The sequence below is a fragment of the Triturus cristatus genome, chromosome 7 (assembly GCF_964204655.1).
Source record: "Triturus cristatus chromosome 7, aTriCri1.1, whole genome shotgun sequence".
NCBI classification, from domain to species: Eukaryota; Metazoa; Chordata; class Amphibia; order Caudata; family Salamandridae; genus Triturus; species Triturus cristatus.
The window spans coordinates 812,931,657-812,958,501 of NC_140590.1; the positions used below are offsets into that span (position 1 = coordinate 812,931,657).

General features: G+C 47.0%; 1 protein-coding gene across 3 annotated transcripts in view; it reads left to right on the plus strand.

Moving 5' to 3' along the window:
* LOC146810628 (zona pellucida sperm-binding protein 4-like) overlaps positions 1–25,903 on the plus strand; it is a 124,183-nt gene extending 98,280 nt beyond the window's left edge. For all 3 annotated transcript variants that reach the window (XM_085614438.1, XM_085614437.1, XM_085614436.1), the window contains exons 7-12: positions 3,986–4,116; positions 5,132–5,321; positions 5,402–5,549; positions 24,759–24,840; positions 25,067–25,174; positions 25,735–25,903. In XM_085614438.1, coding sequence (XP_085470564.1) covers positions 3,986–4,116; positions 5,132–5,321; positions 5,402–5,549; positions 24,759–24,840; positions 25,067–25,174; positions 25,735–25,886 — 811 coding nt within the window. In that variant the 3' untranslated portion in view covers positions 25,887–25,903. The remainder of the gene's footprint in view (positions 1–3,985; positions 4,117–5,131; positions 5,322–5,401; positions 5,550–24,758; positions 24,841–25,066; positions 25,175–25,734) is intronic.
* The last annotated feature ends 942 nt before the right edge of the window (positions 25,904–26,845 follow it).

Below are 26,845 nucleotides of genomic sequence, written 5' to 3' on the forward strand. Positions count from 1 at the left end.
GTCCCAAATTTACATGCTCTACAAGATGTACACTTGTGAAAACCTTTCTTTGGTTGTAGCCAGGTACTATTGGATACATTCTCTGGGCTGCTTTTAACCAGCTGGCTTCTCATGGATGTGGCACGTCTATATGTAATGGACGGTTTATCTGACAAGAAAGGCGCCAGTACACCATCGGTTTTTAAAATGGGCCAATTTTTATTAATAATTGCTCTCAACTGTCTATGTTGTCTGTTGAAAGTCATTATGAGACGTGGAGCATTCTCCTCATCTCCATTCTCTCTCGTAGTACATGGCCTAACATTTGTGCCCAGTAGTTCTTCTCTAGCTTTCAGTGCTGCTTTATCACTCGCTTGTTTGAGAACAGACTCACTATAGCCTCTAGCTCTAAATCTTGCCAGTGCCTCTACCTTGCATTTTGTGAATTCATTTTCTGTACTGCAAATTCTTTTGAGCCTTAATAGTTCCCCATAGGGGATACTCCTAATGAGGTGGCCAGGATGGGAGCTAGTTGCATGTAAGGTGGAGTTACCTGCGGTAGATTTTCTGTATAATGTGGATTCCAATTTGTTTCCTGATACATAGATAGTAGTGTCAAGGAAAGGGACCTGTGTTTGACTAATGTGAGATGTAAATTTCAAATTGAGTTTGTTGATGTTAATCTCATTGATGAATAATACAGCACTATTGGTGTCTCCCCTCCATACCAGGAACACATCATCAATAAATCTTAGCCAATACACTATGTTGTTCTCATATTTGGAACCCAATGAGCCCCTGAGAACCTGCTCCTCCCACCAGCCCACGTGTAAACACGCGTAGCTGGGAGAGAAGCAGGCTCCCATAGCCACGCCTCGCTTTTGACAGTACAATTTGTTCTCAAACAAGAAAAAGTTGTTGTAGAGGCACCATCTAATCATTTGAATAAGCATCTCATTATGATTATGAAAAATGAGAGGTCTGGTGTCAAGAAAATGTTTGGTAGCATTCAAACCACTTTCATGATTAATACTCGTATACAGTGATTCAATGTCCAATGTAATGAGCGAAAAGCTCTCATCCCATAATATATTTGTGATTTTTTCAAGGAAGTCACTAGTGTCCTTGATATACGATGGGAGAGTTTGCACATGTATCTGTAAAAAGTGATCCACATATTGTGAGATTTGTTCGCTCATACCACCTATTGCAGAGATGATGGGTCTGCCAGGTACTGGACAAGTTCCCTTATGGATTTTCGGGATTAGGTATAATGTAGGAATTATTGGATATTCGTTCATCATGAATTTGAATTCTTGGTTTGATATTAGACCATTTCTTTTCCAATTCATTAAATCTTTTTATATATACACTTCAAAAATAAAGCCCCACTCCGACTTCTGTGCAAACACAAGACTTTATTCGTCTGAAGCAGCATATATATAACTCAAGTCCTGACCGGTTTCGGCGTCACCACGCCTTGCTCACAGGTGAGTTCAATATTTACCATGTGGTCACGAGGCCATAGGATCAACTACAGCCCCCAGCATGCATCATCGTTGCTTTGTAATCACGAGGCATTGCTTAATATTCATGTTTTGCCCAAATAGCGTTTTATGAACAATGTCCCAACAACGTACCAATTTGTAATGTGCACGCATTCCTTCTCACAGCAAGTGCACTTTTATGCTGCCTCTGTCCATGATAAGGGTTAGCACTGCGGAGCTTCCAAGAGGAGAAAACTCCCCTATTCCCTTTCTCTCTGATGCGCTACCAATACTTCTGGCAATCCTTCGTTTGGTGCGCGAGAGCGTGTCATGCCCCCTCCATAAAATCCAGCACAACATCCTCCATTTACTGGGGGCCACCAAAGCAACGATGATGCATGCTGGGGGCTGTAGTTGATCCTATGGCCTCGTGACCACATGGTAAATATTGAACTCACCTGTGAGCAAGGCGTGGTGACGCCGAAACCGGTCAGGACTTGAGTTATATATATATGCTGCTTCAGACGAATAAAGTCTTGTGTTTGCACAGAAGTCGGAGTGGGGCTTTATTTTTGAAGCATTGAACATGCAGGCTTCTCCGCTCCTGCAACCTTTGAGCCCACCCTGCAGAGTCGGTGGCCCCCAGTAAACGGAGGATGTTGTGCTGGATTTTATGGAGGGGGCATGACACTCTCTCGCGCACCAAACGAAGGATTGCCAGAAGTATTGGTAGCGCATCAGAGAGAAAGGGAATTGGGGAGTTTTCTCCTCTTGGAAGCTCCGCAGTGCTAACCCTTATCATGGACAGAGGCAGCATAAAAGTGCACTTGCTGTGAGAAGGAATGCGTGCACATTACAAATTGGTACGTTGTTGGGACATTGTTCATAAAACGCTATTTGGGCAAAACATGAATATTAAGCAATGCCTCGTGATTACAAAGCAACGATGATGCATGCTGGGGGCTGTAGTTGATCCTATGGCCTCGTGACCACATGGTAAATATTGAACTCACCTGTGAGCAAGGCGTGGTGATGCCGAAACCGGTCAGGACTTGAGTTATATATATGCTGCTTCAGACGAATAAAGTCTTGTGTTTGCACAGAAGTCGGAGTGGGGCTTTATTTTTGAGGCATTGAACATGCAGGCTTCTCCGCTCCTGCAACCTTTGAGCCCACCCTGCAGAGTCGGTGGCCCCCAGTAAACGGAGGATGTTGTGCTGGATTTTATGGAGGGGGCATGACATGCTCTCGCGCACCAAACGAAGGATTGCCAGAAGTATTGGTAGCGCATCAGAGAGAAAGGGAATAGGGGAGTTTTCTCCTCTTGGAAGCTCCGCAGTGCTAACCCTTATCATGGACAGAGGCAGCATAAAAGTGCACTTGCTGTGAGAAGGAATGCGTGCACATTACAAATTGGTACGTTGTTGGGACATTGTTCATAAAACGCTATTTGGGCAAAACATGAATATTAAGCAATGCCTCGTGATTACAAAGCAACGATGATGCATGCTGGGGGCTGTGGTTGATCCTATGGCCTCGTGACCACATGGTAAATATTGAACTCACCTGTGAGCAAGGCGTGGTGACGCCGAAACCGGTCAGGACTTGAGTTATATATATATATGCTGCTTCAGACGAATAAAGTCTTGTGTTTGCACAGAAGTCGGAGTGGGGCTTTATTTTTGAAGCATTGAACATGCAGGCTTCTCCGCTCCTGCAACCTTTGAGCCCACCCTGCAGAGTCGGTGGCCCCCAGTAAACGGAGGATGTTGTGCTGGATATATATATATATATATTATATACTTTTTTTTTTGTCTTTTTTTTTTCCAAGATAAAGGGATGTGCAGTTAAGAATGTTCGTTTCCATACTTATCTTAATGACATTGTGCTAGTGTATATTCTGGATACAATATTTATTTTGGCTGAAACACATTCATAATTTGATATTGTAATTAAAAAGCAACCACCCTGCTAACGCATAAGAGGGGAATATTAACAGCAGTGTCATGAAAAACTTTATCATAATGAAACATCTACAGAATTAATGATTATCATCACAGCAGTAAGTGCCTACATGCACAAAGGAAATGCTCAAATCTATAACTCTCCACAAATCTGTATGGATTATCAATCAAAGAACTGTTTGACAATGTTGAATTTTCAGTCATTGAGTTTACACATATTCATAATTTTCGCATAATATAATGTTTGCTATCCAATTTGCACTTTCCTTTTGGGTTAACGCGTGCAAAGAACCTTTTCTTTCTTCTTGGCAAAGTGCCATTCTACAATATGGCTACAGTAGACCTTCTGAATTAAGTACTGTGCTAGGCTGCTCTTCAGGGAGCTACTTCCAGGGTACTGGCGAGCTACCGGTGTCTCCTGAGCTATAGGTTGGAGACCCCTGGTGTAGACCTATTTCATTACATGAAAAGGAGTGATTACTGTATGGGTTACTGCTGCCCACTGTTTGCTTATTATTTCTTTCTTTGTATTTGATCTGACTTCCCTTCACCCAGGTTAACTGTGCGGTGCAGCTTCAGTGCCAGTAGCGACTTGGTCCCGCTGACCATAGAAGTGTTCACGGTGCCACCTCCCCTTCCGATCAGCAGCTCTGGCATCCTGCCTTTGGAGATGAGAATTGCCGCAGGTAACTCTGCATCCTTCAAGTAAGCAAAGTGACTTGGGGCTGGGAAATGGCAGACCTGGTCAAAGTGGACTGCTCTGTACCAGCTGCAGGGAGATCGGCATGGGTAGTAAAGAAGCCAGGGTGGCATTGATTCCAGCAAAATCTAGATCTGAAACACAACAAAAGTCAAAACCTATACTATAAAGAGTCTGACAAATACTTGGGTCTTTTGGAAGGGCACATGGTTTCACCTGTACAAACCACCTCTTAACAAGGAGAAAATGACATTCAAGACCTAAACTTTAATCCTTCCTGTCACGCCATCTTTCCATGAGCACTCCCAAGGGATAACCTAAAACACATTTCTCATGGAATAGATTGTAGGGCCATAAGATCTTTGCTTTCTTTTTATTAAATTTTATAGTATGGAAAGATGAATCCTGCAAACCACATCACCCACTCGTGCACAGACAGCAAATGGTTGAAATTTCCAACACCAGATATCCCACGGAAACACTGTTCAGTAAATCCACAACCGCAGATGCCAACCTGCCCACAAGAACTGAAATTTCCAAAAAGCCAAGGAATTCGCAAACTGTGCTATGAAAAGACCAGCACCACTAGATCGGTTATGTGCCTAAGCTGATAGAAGCTCTGTGTGCAGATCTGGTGGTTCATGCTTCTAGGACAGGTTTGCTCACCACATTCTTCTTGCTCCATCCCCGCACTCTTATCACCATGGTTTCCACGAAAACCTAATGACTGACTCCTTGTGTAGACCCCACCAACTGGCTGATTACAGTAAGAGCGAGAGCTGTGTGTGGGAGGGAACAGCGAGTCCAGTGGAGTGGTAATGGTGTATGTGCTTCATAATTCATAGATTTTAAAGATGTGTGTAGGGAATGCTACATCCAAAGCACTTTGTGGAAATCTCATACTTCCCATGAAATACTGTTGTGCACGAGTATCCATACACTGCCACAGTAGCCGATGTTATGGCATTTTCTGGTGTCCCTTCTGGTTTTGTTTCCCACAGATCAAGCATACAGCTCTTACTACAGAGACGGCGAGTACCCTGTGATAAAGGTCCTCAAGGATCCAGTCTTTGTGGAGGTGCGCGTTCTACAGAGCACGGACCCCAGTTTGGTGCTGGTTCTGAATGAGTGCTGGGCCACCCCTTCCAGCGATCCCGAGCAGCAGCCGCGGTGGGCGATCCTGGAGAAGAGGTGAGTGGTGTGCAAGGGGGCAGCTGGCAGAGGGTCTTTGTGCTTTGAGAATCGCTGTCAATAACCACTTTGTCGTGCAGGTGTCCATACCCTGGAGATAATTACAAGACCCAAGTCATACCAGTTGGGGCTGCTTCCTCTGATCTTCAATTCCCAACTCACCATAAGCGCTTTGCCGTCACTACTTTCACCTTCGTAAAAGATAATCAACAAAATTTAAGAGGCCAGGTGAGATTTATTTCATTTTTCTCCTCTGCGAAATGGCTCCCCCGGCTATTTAAGGTTTTGTTTCTGGCTTCAGCTTGTGCGTAACATACTCTGTCCTCTGATACCACCTCTCTGGATGGAAATCCAAAATGGAGAACACCAATGTAACCACTCCAAAGCATTGTGTCTCCTTTTTGGAGACACGCCTTGACAAGAGTTTCTTCTGCTGATTTTGCAAAGAAAGTCTACTTGACCCAGGATGTAATCCTGACCAGCCACACATGTAGTCTCTGTAAAACAGTGTACTTTTTACTTTTCTAAGCATTTATTGAAATAAAAGAATTTTACTTGAATTTTAAATCTAGAATATATTGTAAAAATAATTATTCCTATTAATGAAATAAAGGGAATTGTAAAAAAAAAAAGAGTTCCTGGACTATGGTCTATTTTCTGTATTCACTGTGACCTATCAACCCAGATGGAAATACTGCGATGTGGAGACCCACGATAAGGGGAAGGAGGGAAAACCTTGAAAAAGGGTGCATGTGTATGGGTTTGTGTATGTGGGACGAAAAAAGATATTTGGAGGAAAAGGGGTGGGGGGGGGGGGGAGGAATGGAGAATATAGCCCTGCACGGCCACAGAAAAAAATCATGCAGTGTTAAACTTGCTGTAATAGGCAAGGAAAATAATTCTGCAATGGGGTGAACCCGCACAGCTGTGGTTGAGGATTAATGTCGGACAGTACTAGAATTAGACCTTGTCAGGCCCGGCTCCGCAGAATCCAGTCGTAGTAGAAAAGAAGGTCCACCTCCTGATATTACCAACACCCTGAAACGTGACCGTGCACAGGGTATTCGAAGGATCGGGCGAGGGCAAGGGAAGGGACAGCTTGGGAATAGAACCTGAAACAACAAACACACAGGGTTAATAACGTGTACAAGTCTACTCTCATTTATATCTTGCTAGAGGATTGGATCATGTACCTGAATAGAACTACAGGTGTAACACCTTCCTTGGGGATCCTTAATGGTTACGAAGACAGATATTGAGCCTGAAATGGAAAACACGCAAAGCATTAACTTCATCAATCTTCCCTTTCGCCTCATCAATTTTCCAGTATATCTTATACATACCCAGACATACCCATGACAGTATCCTCAGAAAATAATAAGGGAAAACTCAGAATACCCTAGCAAGATGGTTCAACGAGAATGAGCACAATGTAGGCGGAACCTCACTCCCAGTTCTGAGGAAAGTAAAAGCTCAAAACCACTGGATCCTACAGGGTTAACTTCACCTCCGTAACAGTAATTGATGGTTCCAAAGAAAGTCGGAGATAGGAACTGGCAGGGGAGCTAAACATAGTTTTTTAACGGAGAGGCCTGCTAGCCTTTAGGTGTTGTATATTCAGGGGAAAAAATAAATAAATGTCATCCGGTTAACAAACGTTAATACGCGGTTACAACCCACCGCCGTATTCCGTTGAGAATGTAATTCACAATTACACAAGTTGCTCACACGGCAGTACGCGGTTGCGACCACCGCCATACTCCGCAGATCAAGTGTTTCACCAACCCATGAGACGTTGCACACCAGGCAGTACGCGGTTGTGACCACTACTGTATTCCGCTGTGTCCTCCTACTAAAATTAGAACCAGATTTAGGAAACGGCAATACGCGGAAGCACCGCCGTATTCCGCTCCTGCAACCACAACGAGAAATCCTCCTCTGGCGTCGAAGAATCCGAACTCCCGACTTCCCCACTGCACAGTACTCACGGTCTTCCTCGAGGCACGAACAATCCAGCCTGAAATCTTTGGACCCAGAGATTCCCAGCGACGCCTCCCTGCTTCCTTACTCTCTCAGCGAGAGAGTGAAACCAAACTGATACAGTATTACGCACAACTTCCTGCGCGACACCAGAGCCTAAATCCCTCTTCACCAGCGGGCTTCCTGGGTAATGTAGTTCAATGAAGGTTTGTAGGCGCTGCTCGCCTGAATCCTGACAGTAGGTCCCCCTCGCCTAGTGCCTCCTAGGCCCAGGCTTCAAAGGGAATCGCTGATGGAAGGAACGAACTGCCGAAGGGGCATGGACATGCTGCCAAGGCTCCCATGAATCGTCCTCTACATCGTACCCCTTCCATTAAACCAGATACCACAGCACCCCTCGTCTCAATTTGGAATCCCGAATGCACTTGACCTCGTATTCCAAACCCCCATCACACATCACAGGAGGCGGAGCGCGCATACGCGCCCCCACAGCAGGCTTCAGGAGATTACAATGGAACACAGGGTGAATTCGTAGGGTACCAGGCAATTGCAACTTGTAGGTGACAGGATTCAGTTGTTTCACAATGGTGTAGGGTCTGATAAACCGTGGATGGAAAATACTGCATAATTTGAAACGTATGTTTCTGGTGGATAGCCACACCTTGTCCCCCTCCTTGTACTGAGGCCCCTCTCGCCGGTGTCGGTCCTCCCACTTCTTGTAGGCCTTTTTGGCTTTAACCAGATGATCTCTAACCTTATGCTGTATTGAGTGGAGCTTACGTACTTGAGACAGCACCATAGGTTGATTGGCCACTTCCTGAGGGATGTTCACAGGGAGAACTCTGGCATCATACCCAAAATTCGCATGGAAAGGGGACAGACCGATGGAGCTATGCCAAGCATTATTATATGCCAATTCTGCCATCCATAACCAGTCCACCCGTCGGTCCTCCCACTTCTTGTAGGCCTTTTTGGCTTTAACCAGATGATCTCTAACCTTATGCTGTATTGAGTGGAGCTTACGTACTTGAGACAGCACCATAGGTTGATTGACCACTTCCCGAGGGATGTTCACAGGGAGAACTCTGGCATCATACCCAAAATTCGCATGGAAAGGGAACAGACCGATGGAGCTATGCCAAGCATTATTATATGCCAATTCTGCCATCCATAACAAGTCCACCCATGACTCCTGGGCCTCCTTTGCATAACACCTGAGGTATTTTTTTAGTGTTTGATTCAGTCGCTCCATCTGCCCATCCGTCTGTGGATGAAAACTTGTTGACAGTGATGGTTCGATGTACAAGTCTTTTCACCATAATTTCCAGAACCTGGCTATGAACTGGGGGCCCCTATCGGAAACAATGATTTCAGGTAATCCATGTATCCTAATGACGTTGGATAATAGCAACTGAGCTGTCTGACTGGCCGTAGGGAGACTTACACAAGGGATGAAATGCCCCATTTTAGTGAGACCGTCCACTACCACTAAAATAGCCGAAAACCCTTTCTCCAAGGGCAGACCTGTAATCAAATCCAAGCTGATGTATTGCCATGGAAAGTGTGGTGTGGGCATGGGAATGAGTTTACCTTTCCTTCCCCTGGTTTCATTCTTTGCTCAGGCACATTCCTCACATCCGGCCACCCAAGAGGCAACATCAATCTTTCGGCGTCCCACCAGAAGTGACGTAGTACTAACTGCTGGGTTTTTCTCACTCCTGGATGACTTGCTAAAGGGATACATGACACCACAAAAAGGCCTTCTTTTGTAGAGCAACAGTGGGTAGAAACAATCTGTCCTTATGAAAAGGCAACCCTTGCCTAATTACGCGCTCCGTCTCCTCTGCAGCCCATGCTTCCCATACTGAAAGAGATTTATGTTTTATCACTTCTTCCAAGAAATTTTCCGCTCGAACAACACACAGTACCTTTGATGGATCGATGATAGCCTCTGTTTTGACTTCATGAACAATTTCATTGGTTTCCTGTCTGGACAAGGAATCGGCCTTACGGTTCTCTACTCCTGATCGAAAGGTAACATAAAAGTCGTACTCCGCGAAAAACAACATCCATCTCATTTGTCTGAGAAAGATGTCGTGCGGATTTCATGTACTGCAAGTTTCTATGATCCGTATATATGGTGATTGGGTGGCCGGCCCCCCCACAGGTAATGTCTCCACTCTTCAAAGGCCTTTTTTATTGCTAACAACTCTTTTTCGGCAATGGTATAGTTCCTTTCCGCAGGGTTCATTTTTTTGGACAAATAAGCCACAGGGTGCAGCTGCCCCGAGCAAAGATTTCTTTGAGACAATATAGCCCCAATGGCCTCGTCTGAGGCATCTGCCTCTACCACAAAGGGATGTTCTGGCCGAGGATGTGCAAGCACTGGAGCTGATGTAAAGGCATTCTTTAGGAAAGCAAAGTCTTCCTCCGCATCACTAGTCCATTGAAACGCAATACCCTTCCTAAGTAGCCTGGTGATTGGAACAGCTACTTGAGAGAAGTGGAGGATGAATCTACGGTAGTAATTAGCGAAACCTAAAAAACACTGCACATCATGCACATTCTTTGGTGTTGGCCATTCTTGCACTGCTAAGACCTTTCTCTCTGCCATGCGTAATCCTTCTGGACAAAGCATAACCCCTAGGAATTCCCCTTGCCTCACTCCGAACTCACACTTGCTCAGTTTGCAGAAGAGCCTGTGTGCGCGCAGCTGGGACAACACACTGACAACATGACTGGCATGTTCTTCCACTGTGCCGAAGTAAATGAGGATGTCATCGATGTATACAACAACAAACAAATCCACAAACTCCTTGAGGACATCATTAAGGAAATACTGAAATGCCGCTGGGGCGTTGCAAAGGCCGAACGGCATGACAGTATATTCGAACAGCCCATAGCGAGTTTTAAGCGCTGTTTTCCATTCATCCCCGTTTCGCACACGCACCAAATGATACGCCCCTCTCAGGTCTAACCTGGTGTATATCTTGGCCTCTCTTACTTGATCAAGCAATACAAATATTAAGGGAAGAGGGTATCGGTTTCTTACAGTATTCTTATTTAGGTCTCTATAGTCCACACAAGCCCTCAGATCACCATTGGCTTTGGATATAAAAAAAAGCGGAGATGCCGCTGGTGACCTAGATGGTCTAATGAATCCTATATCTAAGTAGTGGTCTAGGTACTCGCGCAAATGTTTGGTTTCGGGCTCAGAGAACGCATATACCCTACAGGCAGTTATCGTAGTCCCTTCTACCAGATCTATCCTGCAATCATACTTCTTGTGAGGGTGCATCTGTTCTGCCTGCTCTTCGCTAAAGACCTCCTTGAACTGGGAGTATTCTATGGGTAGCATGACTTCTTTTTCAGCAGCTGTAGCCACCACATACGGATGTAATAGAGCCCCCGCTTGTGTCTGCTTATTGGGAACTAAATACTATTGACATTCTTCTGAGAGGAACCGAATGGATTTAGTTTTCCAATCTATAGTGGGGTTATGGTGACCTAACCAAGGCATACCCAAGATAACCTCATACTGTGGTGCTTCTATTGTATTCAGGGACAACTCCTCCATATGTTTTTCCTTTGTCAGGTCTAAGGTCAAGAGAAGGATTTCCGTTTGCTCAATAATCAAGCCTGATTTCAGAGGTTTACCATCTACTGCGAATACCTCCTCTGCCGTCTTCCTAGGTACCCTCTGTAACCCAAGGTGTGTGACCAAACCACTATCAATAAAGTTACCAGTGGCACCAGAATGTAACATGACATGTACATGGTGAGACTGATTACTTTGGACAAGTTCCACAGGAAGCACTATATGTGTTTCTGTATCTAACAATTCGGATGGAGCAAAGGAAGGGAGATGCCATCCTTTGTTACCTTCACCACTTCCAGGGGAAACCCCTGAAGAGGTTGCGGGACCCGAAGAAAACACAGCCACGCGTTTATTCCGGGACCATGCTTCAGAAGCCTTCGGTTTAGTGGGACCTTCTCGGATGTAGTGCCCTCTTTTCCCACAGTACATGCATAACCCTTGTATTCTTCTACTCTCTCTATCTTCCTTAGATAAAGGTGTACGAACGGCCCCTATTTCCATGGGTTCTGCTGACGTCTCTGGGCTATACATGGGTCGGCGTGGAGGCCTCTCGGACCTATAGAAACCCCTTTCCCACTTCTTTTTCTCGCCACCTATCTCCAGCATTCTCCCATCCAACCGCAAGGTCAAATTAATCATGTCCGTGCAGATCGTGGGTTGCAGGTCAATTTGTGCCAAAACATCCCTCAACTCCTCTCTTAGTCCCTGGTAAAACAAAGACATTCTTTTTTCCTCAGGCCAGGCTGTTTCAGCCACTAATCGATTGAACGTAGTTAAATATGAAACCAAATCACCCCTCCCTTGCTTAAGTTCCAACAATTCCTTATCAGCGCTAAACGTAGTCGCCCGGCGGTCAAAAACCATCTTGAACTCTGCCCTAAACGCTGCCCAATCCAACAAGACAGCATCGTTGTTCCTGACTAAAGGGACCGCCCAATTGGCCGCATCCCCTATCAAGTAAGAAATCGCAAATGCTACTCTAGAGTGGTTATTGGGAAAAGAGGCTGGTTTGCAGGAGAAGTGACATAATCTGTGTAAAAAAAAAACCTGTACTTTGGATAGATCCCCTGCATATCTTTCGGGACTTGCTAATGGAATGGGAGGAGGGACCGTGACCTGAATCTGGGAAGCTGCAGGAGTAACATCAAAAGGATTCCTAGATAACCTTTCTACTTTATCCCTTAAAGCGGCTGTTTCAGCCTTTGAGGATTCCAGTTCTTGTTGTACCAGCACTAACGCTTGGAGGACATCCTCCATGGTAGCCATTCCTTCTACCCCGTCTGAACCGGGCGGAGCTAAATTACGTGGGCATGTAATTCTGTCAGGCCCGGTTCCGCAGGATCCAGTCGTAGTAGAAAAGAAGGTCCCCCTCCTGATATTACCAACACCCTGAAACGTGAAAGTGCAAAGGGTATTCGAAGGATCAGGCGAGGGAAAGGGAAGGGACAGCTTGGGAATAGAACCTGAAACAAACACACAGGGTTAATAACGTGTACAAGTCTACTCTCATTTATATCTTTCTAGAGGATTGGATCATGTACCTGAATATAACTACAGATGTAACACCTTCCTTGGGGATCCTTAATGGTTACGAAGACAGATATTGAGCCTGAAACGGAAAACACGCAAAGCATTAACTTCATCAATCTTCCCTTTCGCCTCATCAATTTTCCAGTATATCTTATACATACCCAGACATACCCATGACAGTATCCCCAGAAAATAAGGGAAAACTCAGAATACCCTAGCAAGAGGGTTCAAAGAGTGAGCACAATCTAGGCGGAACCTCACTCCCAGTTCTGAGGAAAGTAAAAGGTCAAAACCACTGGATCCTACGGGGTTTACTTCACCTTCGTAACAGTGATTGATGGTTCCAAAGAAAGTCGGTGATAGGACCTAGCAGGGGAGCTAAACATAGTTTTTTAGCGGAGAGGCCTGTAGCTGTTGTATATTCAGGGGAAGCAATAAATAAATGTCATCCGGTTAACAAATGGTAATACGCGGTTACAACCCACTGCCGTATTCCGTTGAGAATGTAATCCACAATTACACAAGTTGCTTACACGGCAGTACGCGGTTGTGACCACCGCCGTACTCCGCAGATAAAGTGTTTCACCAACCAATGAGACGTTGCACACACGGCAATACGCGTTTGTGACCACCGCTGTATTCCACTGTGTCCTCCTACTAAAATTAGAACCAGATTTAGGAAACGGCAATATGCTGAAGCACCGCCATATTCCGCTCCTACAACCAGAACGAGAAATCCTCCTCTGACGTCGAAGAAGCCGAGCTCCCGACTTCCCCACTGCACAGTACTCGCGGTCTTCCTCGAGGCACGAACAATCCAGCCTGAAGTCTTTGGACCCCGAGATTCCCAGAGACGCCTTCCTGCTTCCTTACTCTCTCAGCCGAGAGAGTGAAACCAAACGGATACAGTATTACGCGCAACTTCCTGCGTGACACTGGAGCCTAAATCCCCCTTCACCAGCGGGCTTCCTGGGTAATGTAGTTCAATGAAGGTTTGTAGGCGCTGCTTGCTTGAATCCTGACAGACCTGATCAAAGGAAGAACTAGCATTTACAATGCAATAGGTCTCACAACTGAGTTTTAGAGCGATTGGTATTGTAAATGGCAATGCCTTTTGAAAAATTAACAGGTATTGTAATTTTATAATAGTAATTTTTCACCAGTACCATAACTACCACTATTATTACTATCCCCACAGAGTATTAATAGTAATAATTATAGTGGTGGTTATGGTACTTGTGGTAGTGGTATTGGTGGTGGTGTTAGTGGTGGTGTTACTGGTGGTTTACTTGGATTTTATTTCATTATTGCTACTGCTGGAATATTTTTTGACAAAAACTAACATTATCATTTGCAACGCCAATAGCTCAAACTTTTAGTAATGCCGGCCCTATTGCATTGCAAATGCTTGTTTTATGTTGCAGGCATGCGGTACATCATCTACTTCCCAAAATACAATCTTAGGTTTGTAGACACTTGTTGTTCAGCCAGTTGTTGTTCAGCCAGTGTAAGGCTAATAGCTCACACAACTTTGCATTTTGATACCTGAAGTTTTAAATTACAATAAATGTAGTAGACCTCAGACAGGAGACTTGAGTTACCAGACTGTGGAAAGAGCAATAACTTTAGAAACTGGCTCTTTATTTCACCTTTTCCGTGAATAGGCACAATGGGGCTTATTTACAAGTCCCTTGCACCGCCAGTGCTTCACTTTTTGTGTGGGAAAAAGTGACGCAGCAGCGGCGCAAGGGGCTTGTAAATAAGCCCCAATGTCGTTGGCAGAATGCTTTAAAGATGCCAGTCGATTGTCGCTCACTCTATGCGCACACATAAATCCCAGAGAAAATCCTGCTCTTAAGCAGAGTTGCCACCTTTTGGTGTCCAGTGAAGCTTGAATACTTCCAACTGAAAAACGGTTGTGAAACCAGGAGCAGCTGAATCCCCGAGATACCTGGACCTACAGCCAGAAACATCTGGCATTAGCAAGGAATTTGATCATTAAAAAAAATCCCCTGGGCCTTAATGTCCTGTGGCAGTGGAAATCCCTGTCGGGGCACATACCTTGTTGGCAAAGGTGTATAAATAACTCTCAGAGCCTCATAAGAATGTAGCCAAAAAGTAGCACAATTAATACATATACACAGTTGGAAAAAGTGATCTTAAACATCCAGACCGCACCACGATGACGCATAAATTCATGCTAACTGCCAGTGATACGGCATCTAAGTTTATGAAAGGTTGAGAAAAAAGAGAAGAAAAGAAAAACATCCTAGTGTGAATGTATATACGGCATCTAGTACTTAATTACAACCAGGGTTCTCTGGCTCTACAGCAGCTCTGCTGGCCTGGTTCTCTGGATCTACATCAGCTCTGAAAACCTGGTTCTCTGGCTCTACAGCAGCTCTGCTGACCTGGTTCTCTGGCTCTACAGCAGCTCTGCTGACCTGGTTCTCTGGCTCTACAGCAGCTCTGCTGACCCGGTTCTCTGGCTCTGCAACGGCTCTGCTGACCTGGTTCTCTGGCTGTATAGCAGCTCTGCTGACCTGGTTCTCTGGTTCTACAACGGCTCTGCTGACCTGGTTCTCTGGCTCTAGAGCAGCTCTGCTGACCTGGTTCTCTGGCTCTAAAGCAGCTCTGCTGCCCTGGTTCTCTGGCTCTAAAGCAGCTCTGCTGACCTGGTTCTCTGGCTCTAGAGCAGCTCTGCTGACCTGGTTCTCTGGCTCTAGAGCAGCTTTGCTGACCTGGTTCTCAGGCTGCACAACGGCTCTTCTGACCTGGTTCTTTGGCTGTAGAGCAGCTCTGCTGACCTTGTTCCCTGGCTGTACAGCAGCTCTGCTGACTTGGTTCCCTGGGTCTACAGCGGCTCTGCTGACCTGGTTCTGTGGCTCTACAGCAGCTCTGCTGACCTGGTTCTGTGTCTCTACAGCAGCTCTGCTGACCTGGTTCTGTGTCTCTACAGCAGCTCTGCTGACTTGGTTCTGTGGCTCTATAGCATCTCTTCTGACCTGGTTCTGTGGCTCTACAGTAGCTCTGCTGACCTGGTTCTGTGGCTCTACAGTAGCTCTGCTGACCTGGTTCTGTGGCTCTACAGCAGCTCTGCTGACCTGGTTCTCTGGCTGTACAGCAGCTCTGCTGACCTGGTTCTCTGGCTGTACAGCAGCTCTGCTGACCTGGTTCTCTGGCTCTAATGTGTAGGAGAGTAGGATCTGCTTCACATGGGTACCCCCACTTTTTGCTGGTGTTTCACTGTTTTTCGATCTTAGTCTGGCTGTGGCCCTGCTAATCAGGACCACAGCCTAGCTGCTTCCTCTATAAAATAGTTTCCGTGTACATTAGGTACATATCTAATTGGATTCTGGAGTGCCTTTTTACCCCTAGTATATGGTATACTATGTACCTAGGGCATAGGTACCTCAGAGGCCTACCAGGGGCTGCAGCATGTATTATGCCACCCCTGGGAAGTACTCCAAAATGACACCACAGGTCTGCTACTGCAACCTGGGTAAGGATGTGCTTGCACCCCTTACTGTGGTATAGGCTACCTATATCACTACCTTATACAGACACATATAAACCTATAAGCCACTTCTATGGCAGGCATTGACAATCTTTAAGGCAGACTGCTTGGTTTTATGTGAGAGTGGGCCTAAGCATGAGCTGAGCCCCTCTGCAGCTTTCGGAAATACTTCCTTATGGCTGTTCTGTGATACAGCCATACCATATACTCTTAAGTGCATTATAACCTCGCGGTAAATGCTAACTTTGGGATGGCTGCATCAAAACATGTCGTGTTTGGTGTCAAATGCTTTGGAATACTACTCCCCCCCCCCCCCCCCCCCGCCAGTCCTGGCGGCGGGGGTAGCATTCCACCCTTCTAGAGGGAGAGACATGTTCACACTGGCTTAACCCGGTTAAATCTTTCCAAAGCCCTGGCATCACAAAATGGATGTGTAGGAAGGTGGAATCTGACTGCATGGTTGCCCCCACTTTTTTCCTGGTGTTTGAATTGTTTTTGACTAGTCTGGCTGGGATCCTGCTATCCAGGACCCCAGCCTATCTGCTTACTCCCTTAAATGACTGGTGTGCATATTACATGCACTAGTGATTGGATACTGTGGTACCTTATGAGCCCCTAGTTTATGGTACCTAGGGCATAGGCACTTCACAGGCCTACCAGGGGCTGCAGCATGTATTATGCCACCCCTGGGAAGCAGACTCAATCTGACACCACAGGCCTGCTACTGCAGCCTATGTGAGGCCGTGTTGGCACTCCTCACTGAGGTATAGGTTTCTATATCTCACCATACACACTCATATAAACCTATCAGCCACCCCTATGGCAGGCCCTATCAATCCTGAGGGCAGGGTGCTTGGTTTACAATGTGAGGGGGTACCTCTGCATGAGCAGGAACCCTCTGCAGCTGGCAGGGTCTATTCCTTGTGGCTGTTTGTGGATGCGGTTAAACCATATACTCCTAAGTAAATTAAAATGCTAACTTTGGAATGACTGCATCAAAACATGTCTTGTTTGGTGTCAAACAACTTGGAATCATACCCCCATACCAGTAACTGGTGTGGGAGTATGATCCCACCCTTCTAGAGGGGACGACATGTACCTACTGTGGAAACACGGTAGAAATCTGAAAGAGCCCTGGCATCACAAAATAGATGCCACCAGCACAGACCCTGGGCTGCCCTCCTGCTGCTGACTGAAACTCACAGTGGAGGAGGCCCAACAATAGGCATCTTGTCACAGGGAGGTGTCACTACCTTCCAGACAGGATTTAGTGTATTGGGGCTGGGTGGGTGCACTTCTTGAGTGCTTTGTAGTGCTGCACTGGGGGAGCAGTAGGCTACTCTGTGCATATGCCAGCTCAAACCGGTTCAGGGGCTACCTGTCCCTGCTCTGGCGTGCAACTGGACAAAGGGAAGTGGGTGTAACCACCCCCTACCCTGACCCTCCCAGAGGAGTGGTCATAGAGCTAGTCCCTCCCCTATCTTCAGTATAAGATAGCAAACTTTGCCCTTGCAAAACACATAACCCTGAACGACGCTCTACAAAGAATAATCCTGGCCCTTCGATGTTCCGCTACCTTTGGAAGACAGAAGAATCTCCCTTGGAGTCAAGGAGTGACTCCCCTGCTTGGCAGGCACCAGAAACTCTAATCAATGGTCGCAAACTTTCCCCCTCCCGCCGGAGTCCGAAGTCCCTGCAGCCCCAAAAGTAGATTTCCTGACTTCTCAACAGCCATTGTGAGTCCCCAGCAGAGCTGAGGTGAGTGGACGCCACAAGTGACAAGGAACAGCAATACCCGGGTACCATGCACTATTGTCAATTGCAACCCCTTCACGACGTTCTACGAACTTGTGCATTGGACCATTTATGGCCCAAGCCTCCAGCAAGTTTTGCAGCGAAAATCAGAAGCCTACCCCATCTCGACTGACCGTGGGCTCCTGTGAAGCATTTCCTCAAGAGGCGTCTTTGCGATCCCTTGCCCGTTGGCTTGTGGGTCCCCTGAAGACTTTCTTATCAACTCAAAGGGCTTCCCTGGTTGCTCCAGGCCTGCCCTCACTCACCTTCGCTGGATGAGTCCCTCAGACCTTGCTGGTCTGCACCATCGACTTTCTTCACTCTACGTGAGACTTGCTGTTGCCAAGGCTTGTTGGCTCTAATCCGGTTGCCGACAATGCAATCAGCTGCAGACATTGTGGGACACTCTGAATCCAGCTGCTGGTCATCATCGATCCTTCCTGGACCTCGTGAGCAAAGAGTCAAAACACCCTTGATCACCTGAAATCACCCGACATCCGTGGGCATCCATCTTCCTGACCCCGGGTCACTGGCAAGTGACTGTGAACACTGTCCCTTCAATTTTCAGGTCTTCTACATCTAGAATCCAGCCTTGGATTCCACCGGACACTTCTTCAGTCACCACAAGCAGCAAATCTTCTTTGGTCTCCATAGAAAACAGCGATGCGACCCAACACCAAAAGACACCTATGCACCCGGCTTCCCTGGGTGAGGTAACTCGTACACTCCAGTGCCCTAGTGTGTGTTGGCCCTAGAATTACTTACCTTGTAAGTGGCTTGCTTGTATACTTCCTCGAAGTACCCTAAAACTTTAAAAATCAAACCGCGACTTGCTCCATTGTAATCAATAGGGAACCCACGGCTGTGTTCACACACTGCATGCGTCTCCCGTGGGTCTGCTACTTACCTGCTTTCACTGCAGTAGTGAAGCCCCAGCGATTCTACAGGCCCTAGGCCTTGGCATTCTGCAAGTCGACTTTCCTAAACCTCTTTTTTTAGTATATGGTCTGGTACGCCCCTAGGGCCCCAGCCATATTTGTGCTTAACTTATTGTGAAACGTTGATATTTGAATGTGTTCCTTACTTCTAATCTCATAAAGAGATTAGTAGAGTGTGTCTAGAAATAAATACATATATATTTAATATATATACCTGTGTGGTGTCCTTTCATTTGGTAATTTAAGAGATTATAAGGTGAAACAAGCTGCTTTACATTCCTCGGAGACTTAGCCTGAAGGCTGCTCTCCACAGCTACCACTAGGATAGCTTTCTTTAAAAGGTTGTCTTAAACCGATCTACCATAAGAGTCGAATTGGACTGGTGCAAGGTGGCAACTATAACTAGTGACCAGCATATGCCAAGCCATCTTCTCACAGGATGCCACTGCCACAGACACGGGTCTGGCCTCCTGCTGCTGAGGGATACTCCGGCAGGGGAGTCCTGGACAATAGGTTTCCTGTCACAGTGAGGTGTAACCACCTCCCCAGACAGGCAGATGTGTATTGGGGCAGGGTCGGTGCATTCAGAGAATGCTTTTGAGACACTGCCTGGGGCACACAGGTGTCCCTGTGCATAGCCCAGTTCAAACCGGTTGCAGGGGCACTCAGTCCCTGCTCTGGCGTGAAACTGGACAAAGGGGAAGGGTTGTAACCACCCCCACCCCAGGCCCACCCATAGGTGGAGCCTTAGAGTTAGTCCATCCCCTAAACTTAGTATAAGTATAGGAATCCAGTCCCTAGGACTTTAGATTACCCTGGACGAACCTCTGCAACATATATCCTGGAGCTTCGACTTTCTATCACGACTAGAAGACGGAAGAAATCTCCCTTGGGGTCAAGGAGTGACTCGCCTGCTTGGCAGGTACCAAAGAAGCAACTGACCGACCTGCAATTCTGAAGCTCCTGCTGGACGCCGAAGTCTCTGCATCCCCAGAGGTGGATTTCCAGACTTCCCCGAGGCTACCCTGAGTCCACAGCAAAGCTGAGGCCCGTGACTATTGTGGGTAACTTGGAACCGTGACCCCCTGGACGCCGTGAACTTTTGCAGCAACACTATCTTCTGGTCATCCTCGAAGTTGTGCTTGGGCTCCGAGTAGCCCCAGCCTTGAGCACCTCCTGCACTAAAGATTGTTGGCCTCCACTCCACGAATAACCCGTGGGCTAGCTTCTAGTGCAACCGTTCGAGGCTTCTTTGCGATCGCTAGCCCGTTGGCTAGCAGGTCCACACGAAGGCAACTCCACTTCTGCTGGGGATTTTCTTGTTGCTCCAGACTTGCCCTTACTTACCCTCGCTGGGTGAGTCCATCAGACCTTGCTGGTCTGCACCGCAGTCGTTTCTCTGATTTCTTGTGACTTGCCATTGCCAAGGCTTGTTGGGTCCTTTCTGGTCACTGACACCGCAGCACTCGACAAACTTCGTGGGCCAGCTGGAATCCGGGTCATGGACTTCGTCAATGCCTCCTGGACCTCGTGGCTGAAGTCAAGACACCCATCAACTCACCTGACATCTGTGGGCATTGGTCCATCCTGCCCTAGGTCACTGGCAAGTGACCCAGACTCTGTCCCCTCTGCTTTCAGGTTCCTTTTATCCTAGATCCAGGCTTGGATCTCTCCGGACACTTCTCTTCACGGCAGCAGCAGTTCTTTGCAGGCTTCCATTGGAATCGACGACGCGACCCGACACAAAGACACCTATGCACCCGGCTTCCCTAGGTGAGGTAACTCCGGTACTCGGGTAGTTCTAGGGCTAGCACCCACGAGAGTACCGAAGTCCAAGAGGGTTTGGTCCTGACTCAGTTAGAAGTGTCTCTAATCTTTAAAATTCCAACCGCGACATTCCCCATAGAAGATAATAGGAACCCGCGGTTGTGTTTCCACACTGCATACAGTTCCCGTGGGTCCCCTGTGTCACTACCTTGGGTGGTTACTTGGGGTACCAGCGATTCTAGAGGCAATAGGCCTAGTGCCTATTACAGTCGTGGTTCTTATACCACTTTTTTATGGTTTGGTACGCCCCTAGGGCTCAAACGTTTAATTGTGCTTTTACTGATGCTTAATCGCTTGTAACTTTAGTACTTCGAACTCCAGTCTCATAAAGAGACTAGAGGGGTGTGTTTAACCTTAAAAACATATATTTTGAATATATACCTGGTGTGGTTGTCTTTTCATTTGATCATTCAAGAGATTATAGACTGGTAAAACAAGCTGCTTTACATTCCTTCAAGACTTAGCCTGAAGGCTGCTCTCCATAGCTACTACTAGGATAGCTTTCACATAAGGTTGTCTTTAACCATTCGCCATAAGGGGTTGTTTGGACTGATACAAGGTGCCCACTAGAATTAGGGGACAGCATATATCAGGCCACCTTCTCACATAATGCAGCTCTGCTGACCTGGTTCTCTGGCTCTAGAGAGGCTCTGATGACCTGGTTCTATGGCTCTAAAGCAGCTCTGCTGACATTGTACCTTGGCAGCTTTTCTGACCTGGTTCCCTGGGTATACAGCGGCTCTGCTGCTCTGGTCCTCTGGCTCTACAGCGACTCTGCTGACCTGGTTCTCTGGCTCTACAGCAGCTCTGCTGACCTGGTTCTCTGGCTCTACAGCAGCTCTGCTGACCTGGTTCTCTGGCTCTACTTCAGCTCTGCTGACCTGGTTCTCTGGTTGTACAGCAGCTCTGCTGACCTGGTTCTCTGGCTCTACAACGGCTCTGCTGACCTGGTTCTCTGGCTCTACAGCAGCTCTGCTGGCCTGGTTCTCTGGCTGTACATCAGCTCTGAAAACCTGGTTCCCTGGCTCTACAGCAGCTCTGCTGACCTGATTCTGTGGTTCTAGAGCGGCTCTGCTGACCTGGTTCTCTGGCTCTGAAGGAGCTCTGCTCACCTGGTTCTCTGGTTGTACAGCAGCTCTGCTGACCTGGTTCTCTGGCTCTACAACGGCTCTGCTGGCCTGGTTCTCTGGCTCTACAGCAGCTCTGCTGGCCTGGTTCTCTGGCTCTACAACGGCTCTGCTGGCCTGCTTCTCTGGCTCTACATCAGCTCTGAAAACCTGGTTCTCTGGCTCTACAGCAGCTCTGCTGACCTGGTTCTCTGGCTCTACATCAGCTCTGAAAACCTGGTTCTCTGGCTCTACAGCAGCTCTGCTGACCTGGTTCTCTGGCTCTACAACGGCTCTGCTGGCCTGGTTCTCTGGCCCTACAGCGGCTCCATTGACCTGGTTCTCTGGCTCTACAGCGGCTCTGTTGACCTGGTCTATAGCGGCTCTGCTGACCTGGTTCTCTGGCTCTAGAGCGGCTCTGCTGACCTGGTTCTCTTGCTCTAAAGCAGATCTGCTGACCTGGTTCTCTTGCTCTAAAGCAGCTCTGCTGACCTGGTTCTCTTGCTCTAATGTGGCTCTGCTGACCTGGTTCTCTGGCTCTAGAGCGACTCTGCTGACCTTATTCCCTGGCTGTACAGCAGCTCTGCCGACCTTGTTCCCTGGCTGTACAGCAGCTCTGCTGACCTGGTTCCCTGGGTCTACAGCGGCTCTGCTGGTCTGGTTCCCTGGGTCTACAGCGGCTCTGCTGGTCTGGTTCTCTGGCTCTACAGCGACTCTGCTGACCTGGTTCTGTGGCTCTACAGCAGCTCTGCTGACCTGGTTCTGTGGCTCTACAGCAGCTCTGCTGACCTGGCTCTACAACGGCTCTGCTGACCTGTTTCTCTGGCTGTAAAGCAGCTTTGCTCGCCTGGTTCTCTGGCTCTACAACGGCTCTGCTGGCCTGGTTCTCTGGCTCTATAGCAGCTCTGCTGACCTTTTTCTCTGGCTCTATAGCAGCTGTGCTGACCTGGGTCTCTGGCTCTACAGTGCTCTGCTGACATGGCTCTCTTGCTCTAGAACAGCTCTGCTGACCTGGTTCTCTGGCTCTACAGTGGCTCTGCTGACCTGGCTCTCTTGCTCTAGAGCAGCTCTGCTGACCTGGTTCTATGGCTCTAGAGCGGCTCTGCTGACCTGGTTCTATGGCTCTACAACTGCTTTGCTGACCTGGTTCTAAAGCAGCTCTGAATATCCGGTTCTCTGGCTCTACAGCGGCTCTGCTGACCTGGTTCTCTGGCTCTACAGTGGCTCTGCTGGCCTGGTTCTCTGGCTCTACAGCGGCTCTGCTGACCTGGTGCTCTAGCTCTAGAGCAGCTCTTCTGACCTGGTTCCCTGACTCTGAAGCAGCTCTGCTGACCTGGTTCTCTGGCTCTACAGCAGCTCTGCTGCCCTGGGGGCATATTATCAAGACACGGTGTTAATATTCTGGCCGCTTTAGCTGCAGAAAACTGCCGCTAAAGCGGCGATAATGGGCTTGATAATATGCCCTTGAGAATTCCCATAGAAGCCCATGTTCTGGTGTCAACATGGGCTTCTATTGGAATTCTCGGCGGCATATTATCAAGCCCATTATCGCCGCTTTAGCGGCAGTTTTCTGCCGCTAAAGCGGCGATAATTTTAACACCGTGCTTGATAATATGCCCCTCGGTTCTTTGGCTCTAGAGCAGCTTTGCTGACCTGGTTCTCTGGCTCTACAACGGCTCTGCTGACCTGGTTGCGACAGATATAGGGTCGATTCTCAAGAAAAGTTATCCAGGAGTAAATTTCCGACATTTTGGAATTGGCAGAGGATTGTAGGAGTACTGCCCGGAAACCATGAAGACAATCACACTTTTGTGAGGTCAGTTGTGGAATTCTTTGTAAATCTCAACATTCTCACATGCGTATATGGGTATTTTTGGAAACAAATATAGGTAACCTACATTTACGCATGCGCAAATCCCTCTCATTTACAGAAACCCATTCCACTGCATTGCAAACAGTTTTGGGTGATTCTGTTCTCCGTTTCCACCCTCCTTAAAGACGTACTCCTGCCTGGAGAATATTACATTTTGTACCATGTCACAGGAGGGAACGGATTGCGAGAACAACCACAAACACGCAAGCTTGGCGGGGAGAAACTTCCAGTCCCAGAGCATTTCCATCACGTAACGTCCGCGCCCCGCCCCTTGGTCGCACAATACATGGAAGTAAATCTCTTTACTAGTGTTCTAAATCTACACTCTGATTCCTACGCCTGGATTAACTTCTGATGGCTGTGTGCGTGCACATCTCCTGTCCTCGCTGGCACAGCGAGCAGAGAGCAGGCCGAAAGCAGGAGACGGGGAGGGACTGGCGATGTGCACGCGTTCACATCTCCTGTCCGTACACATGCACATCTCCTGTCCCCCTTCGGCCAAGAAACCGACAACAATAGATCTTGCCAAGGTGAGAGCAGGAGACAGAGAGGGACTGGCGATGTGCACACACTCACATCTCCTGTCCGTACGCGTGCACATCTCCTGTTCCCCCTTCGGCCAAGAAACCGACAAACAATAGATCTCGCCAAGGCATGCAGCGCATGCGCTGCGTCGCTAGGCCGGACCGAAAAATACACAACGATGTTGCCAGTGGTGTAGGTTGAGAAACCAGTTCAGAATAAAGCGAAAGGGAAAATGTACCATAATCGAGCAGAATAAATCTGAAAATAACTCTGCCGGTAAAGTTCAAATAAAAACTCTTCTATATCAAAGGATCAGTGGATCCGCTGTAACGGAGTGAAACAGTGTCTATGCTGCCTGTGAAGAAAGGGGTATTTCTCAAACCGTGATCTCCTCACTACAGTGGGATTGAGCTTGGCAGCCTTCCTTCTTGGCATACAGGTTATACGCTCCACTCACAGGTGTTCCTCAACCTTGGCAGAAGCTAGGCCTACGCGTTTTTGCGGGCTGCTTCGTGAGTCTTCAATAAGTAGTTTTATGGGGAGGAGGGGGGGGCTAGCATGTATCCTTGTTTTGTAGCCTTGTAAGCTTTACATTTCAAACAAGCTTGCTTTTTTCACTGATGTTACCAGTCTGTACACATGGTCTGCAATGGATTTGTCCTGGTTTCTTATAGCAGAGGTTCGTGCTAGTTAAGACTGAGGAGTTTTGTGATGTGCTCACATGCCTTTTTGTTTTTTTATTCTCGCAGATCTATTTCCACTGCAGTGCTTCTGTGTGTTTCCCTTCTTTACTGGAGTCCTGCTTGACTACCTGCCCAACATTCCTCAGGAGTAAGATTTGCTTTTCTTGACACTAACGTATGGTTTGAGTTGACATTGATACTTGGCACTTTATTCTCTTTTACTTTGGTCTGAATTGTACACTTTAGTTATTACGCCATCTCCCTTCACGCAAACCAGTACTTTGTGTTATACACTGGTTTGTACTTTGGCATAAACTAGTAGTTGAACAGTCCCACCTTCACCCAAGTCATCTGACTTCATAATTTATTCACAGAGAGAAGAATGACTGAAGCTTTGGACATGGACCATAGGACTCTTGTGACTGTGGAGGGGCCGGTCTTTTTTAAATTTGAAGATGACGAGGCTTCAGTTGTACTAGGAGGTATGATGGTCTATGTGGAGCACTGACCTTTGTTCCATTGCCACTATGCAGACATGCTCTTGTTTCTTACTTTTGTTCTGAAGACAAGCTTGTACAAATCTAGGGCATTGATGGAGGTTTCAAAAGCCAATTGTACTTCTCCCACTCTTTGGCGTTATAGGTTCCACAAGCCTATAACATCCATCTCTCAAATTTGGCACAATGTAGCAAAATATACCTTCCTACTCTTGTATATTGCAGACCAGAAGCATTGACCGTTGAGGGCAAAAACATTGTACGCTTTTGATTTGAGTTAATCTCAGACCGTCAGTCTTAAGCTGGTTGAGCTGCACAGGAGTAAGTTGTCTTATACAGCTTAGGCTAGGTATAATGAGACAACCATAAGGTCTTTGTGGGATTTGAGGCAAGAAAGGCATGTCTTCTTTATAGAAGGGTACACATTTGTTTGGAATTCTGCCTATACTCTGGCATGGTGTTGAGGTGGGGGAAGGGTCAAATGAAACCATTTAATGTGTTGGTGGTTGGCCATCTATAACATGCTTTTTCTTCTTAATCCCCAGACACTAATATTGCGGCGCAATCCATGCTTCCAAAATTGAGGCGAGGAGCAGTGGTTGTCGTGGGTCTTCTTTGTGTTGCTGTAAGCCTTTTACTGTGGAAATACCGGAGGCATCTCCACTCTAGGGGGTGTAAGTGTGTAGCAGGCAAATAAATCTGGTGCCTTTTCAATGTGTGAAGTCCTTCTTCTTTGTTTGATGTCTTCTTCATCCTCTGCATTGCTTTTGAATTGTTTCAATTCCATTATTGCACTACTTGAGAGAAAGCTGCCCACCTTGCATGTAGTGAGGGATGGTTCTGGAGAGTAATACACATGAAACCAGGCTTCTCTTTCCCAGTATCCTGGTGAATGGGAAACCATGAGCAGACGCGAGAGCCTTATAAACAGGCTAGAGCTGCCACGCCTAAGATGGCTCCCAAGGATTGATAACCCTACAAGTAAGGGCCCAGCAACTTTGACTCCCTGGATAGTAATTTGTGAAAGGTAGTCACCACATTCTGGGGCATAAATTATTTGTGGCTTTGTCAGTCTGTGATGACCAACCCAATGAGCAAACTCCCACCACCCACTCTAGACTTCACAATCTGCTAGCCTACTGGAGGTTAGTTGTTTCCTACATCTGGCATTTCTTCAGCAGATTGTACCTATGTTGAAATAAAGTACTTTCACTGCACCGAATTCCCATCATAAGATTAGGATATGATTGACAGTGGAAGTATAGAATGGTTATATACATGTCATTGTGCACCCCGTAGGGGTGGGTGCTGTCTGGTAGCTCCTCCCGGGGAGGGTTGATCTAGCCATCATATGGGTGGGAGGGGGTGTCTGTCTCACCATGTCTTTGTTTGAAGGAGAGGTTTGCTGTGTGACTAGTAGATGTTAAAGTTTAAACAACAATGGGGTGACCCTGTGTCCCTCAGAACCTGGGTATGGATATATAAACAAAAAACAGCGATTCTGTCGGTCATGCGCACTATTTCTTTATAGAAGAATTATTTCTTTTGCGTTAAGTTAAACAACCTCCATTAATGATATCTGAAATATATGGAACACATAGCAGAAAACTATGACACAAATTGATGAGTATTCTGTTTTTTATATAAAAGCATTTA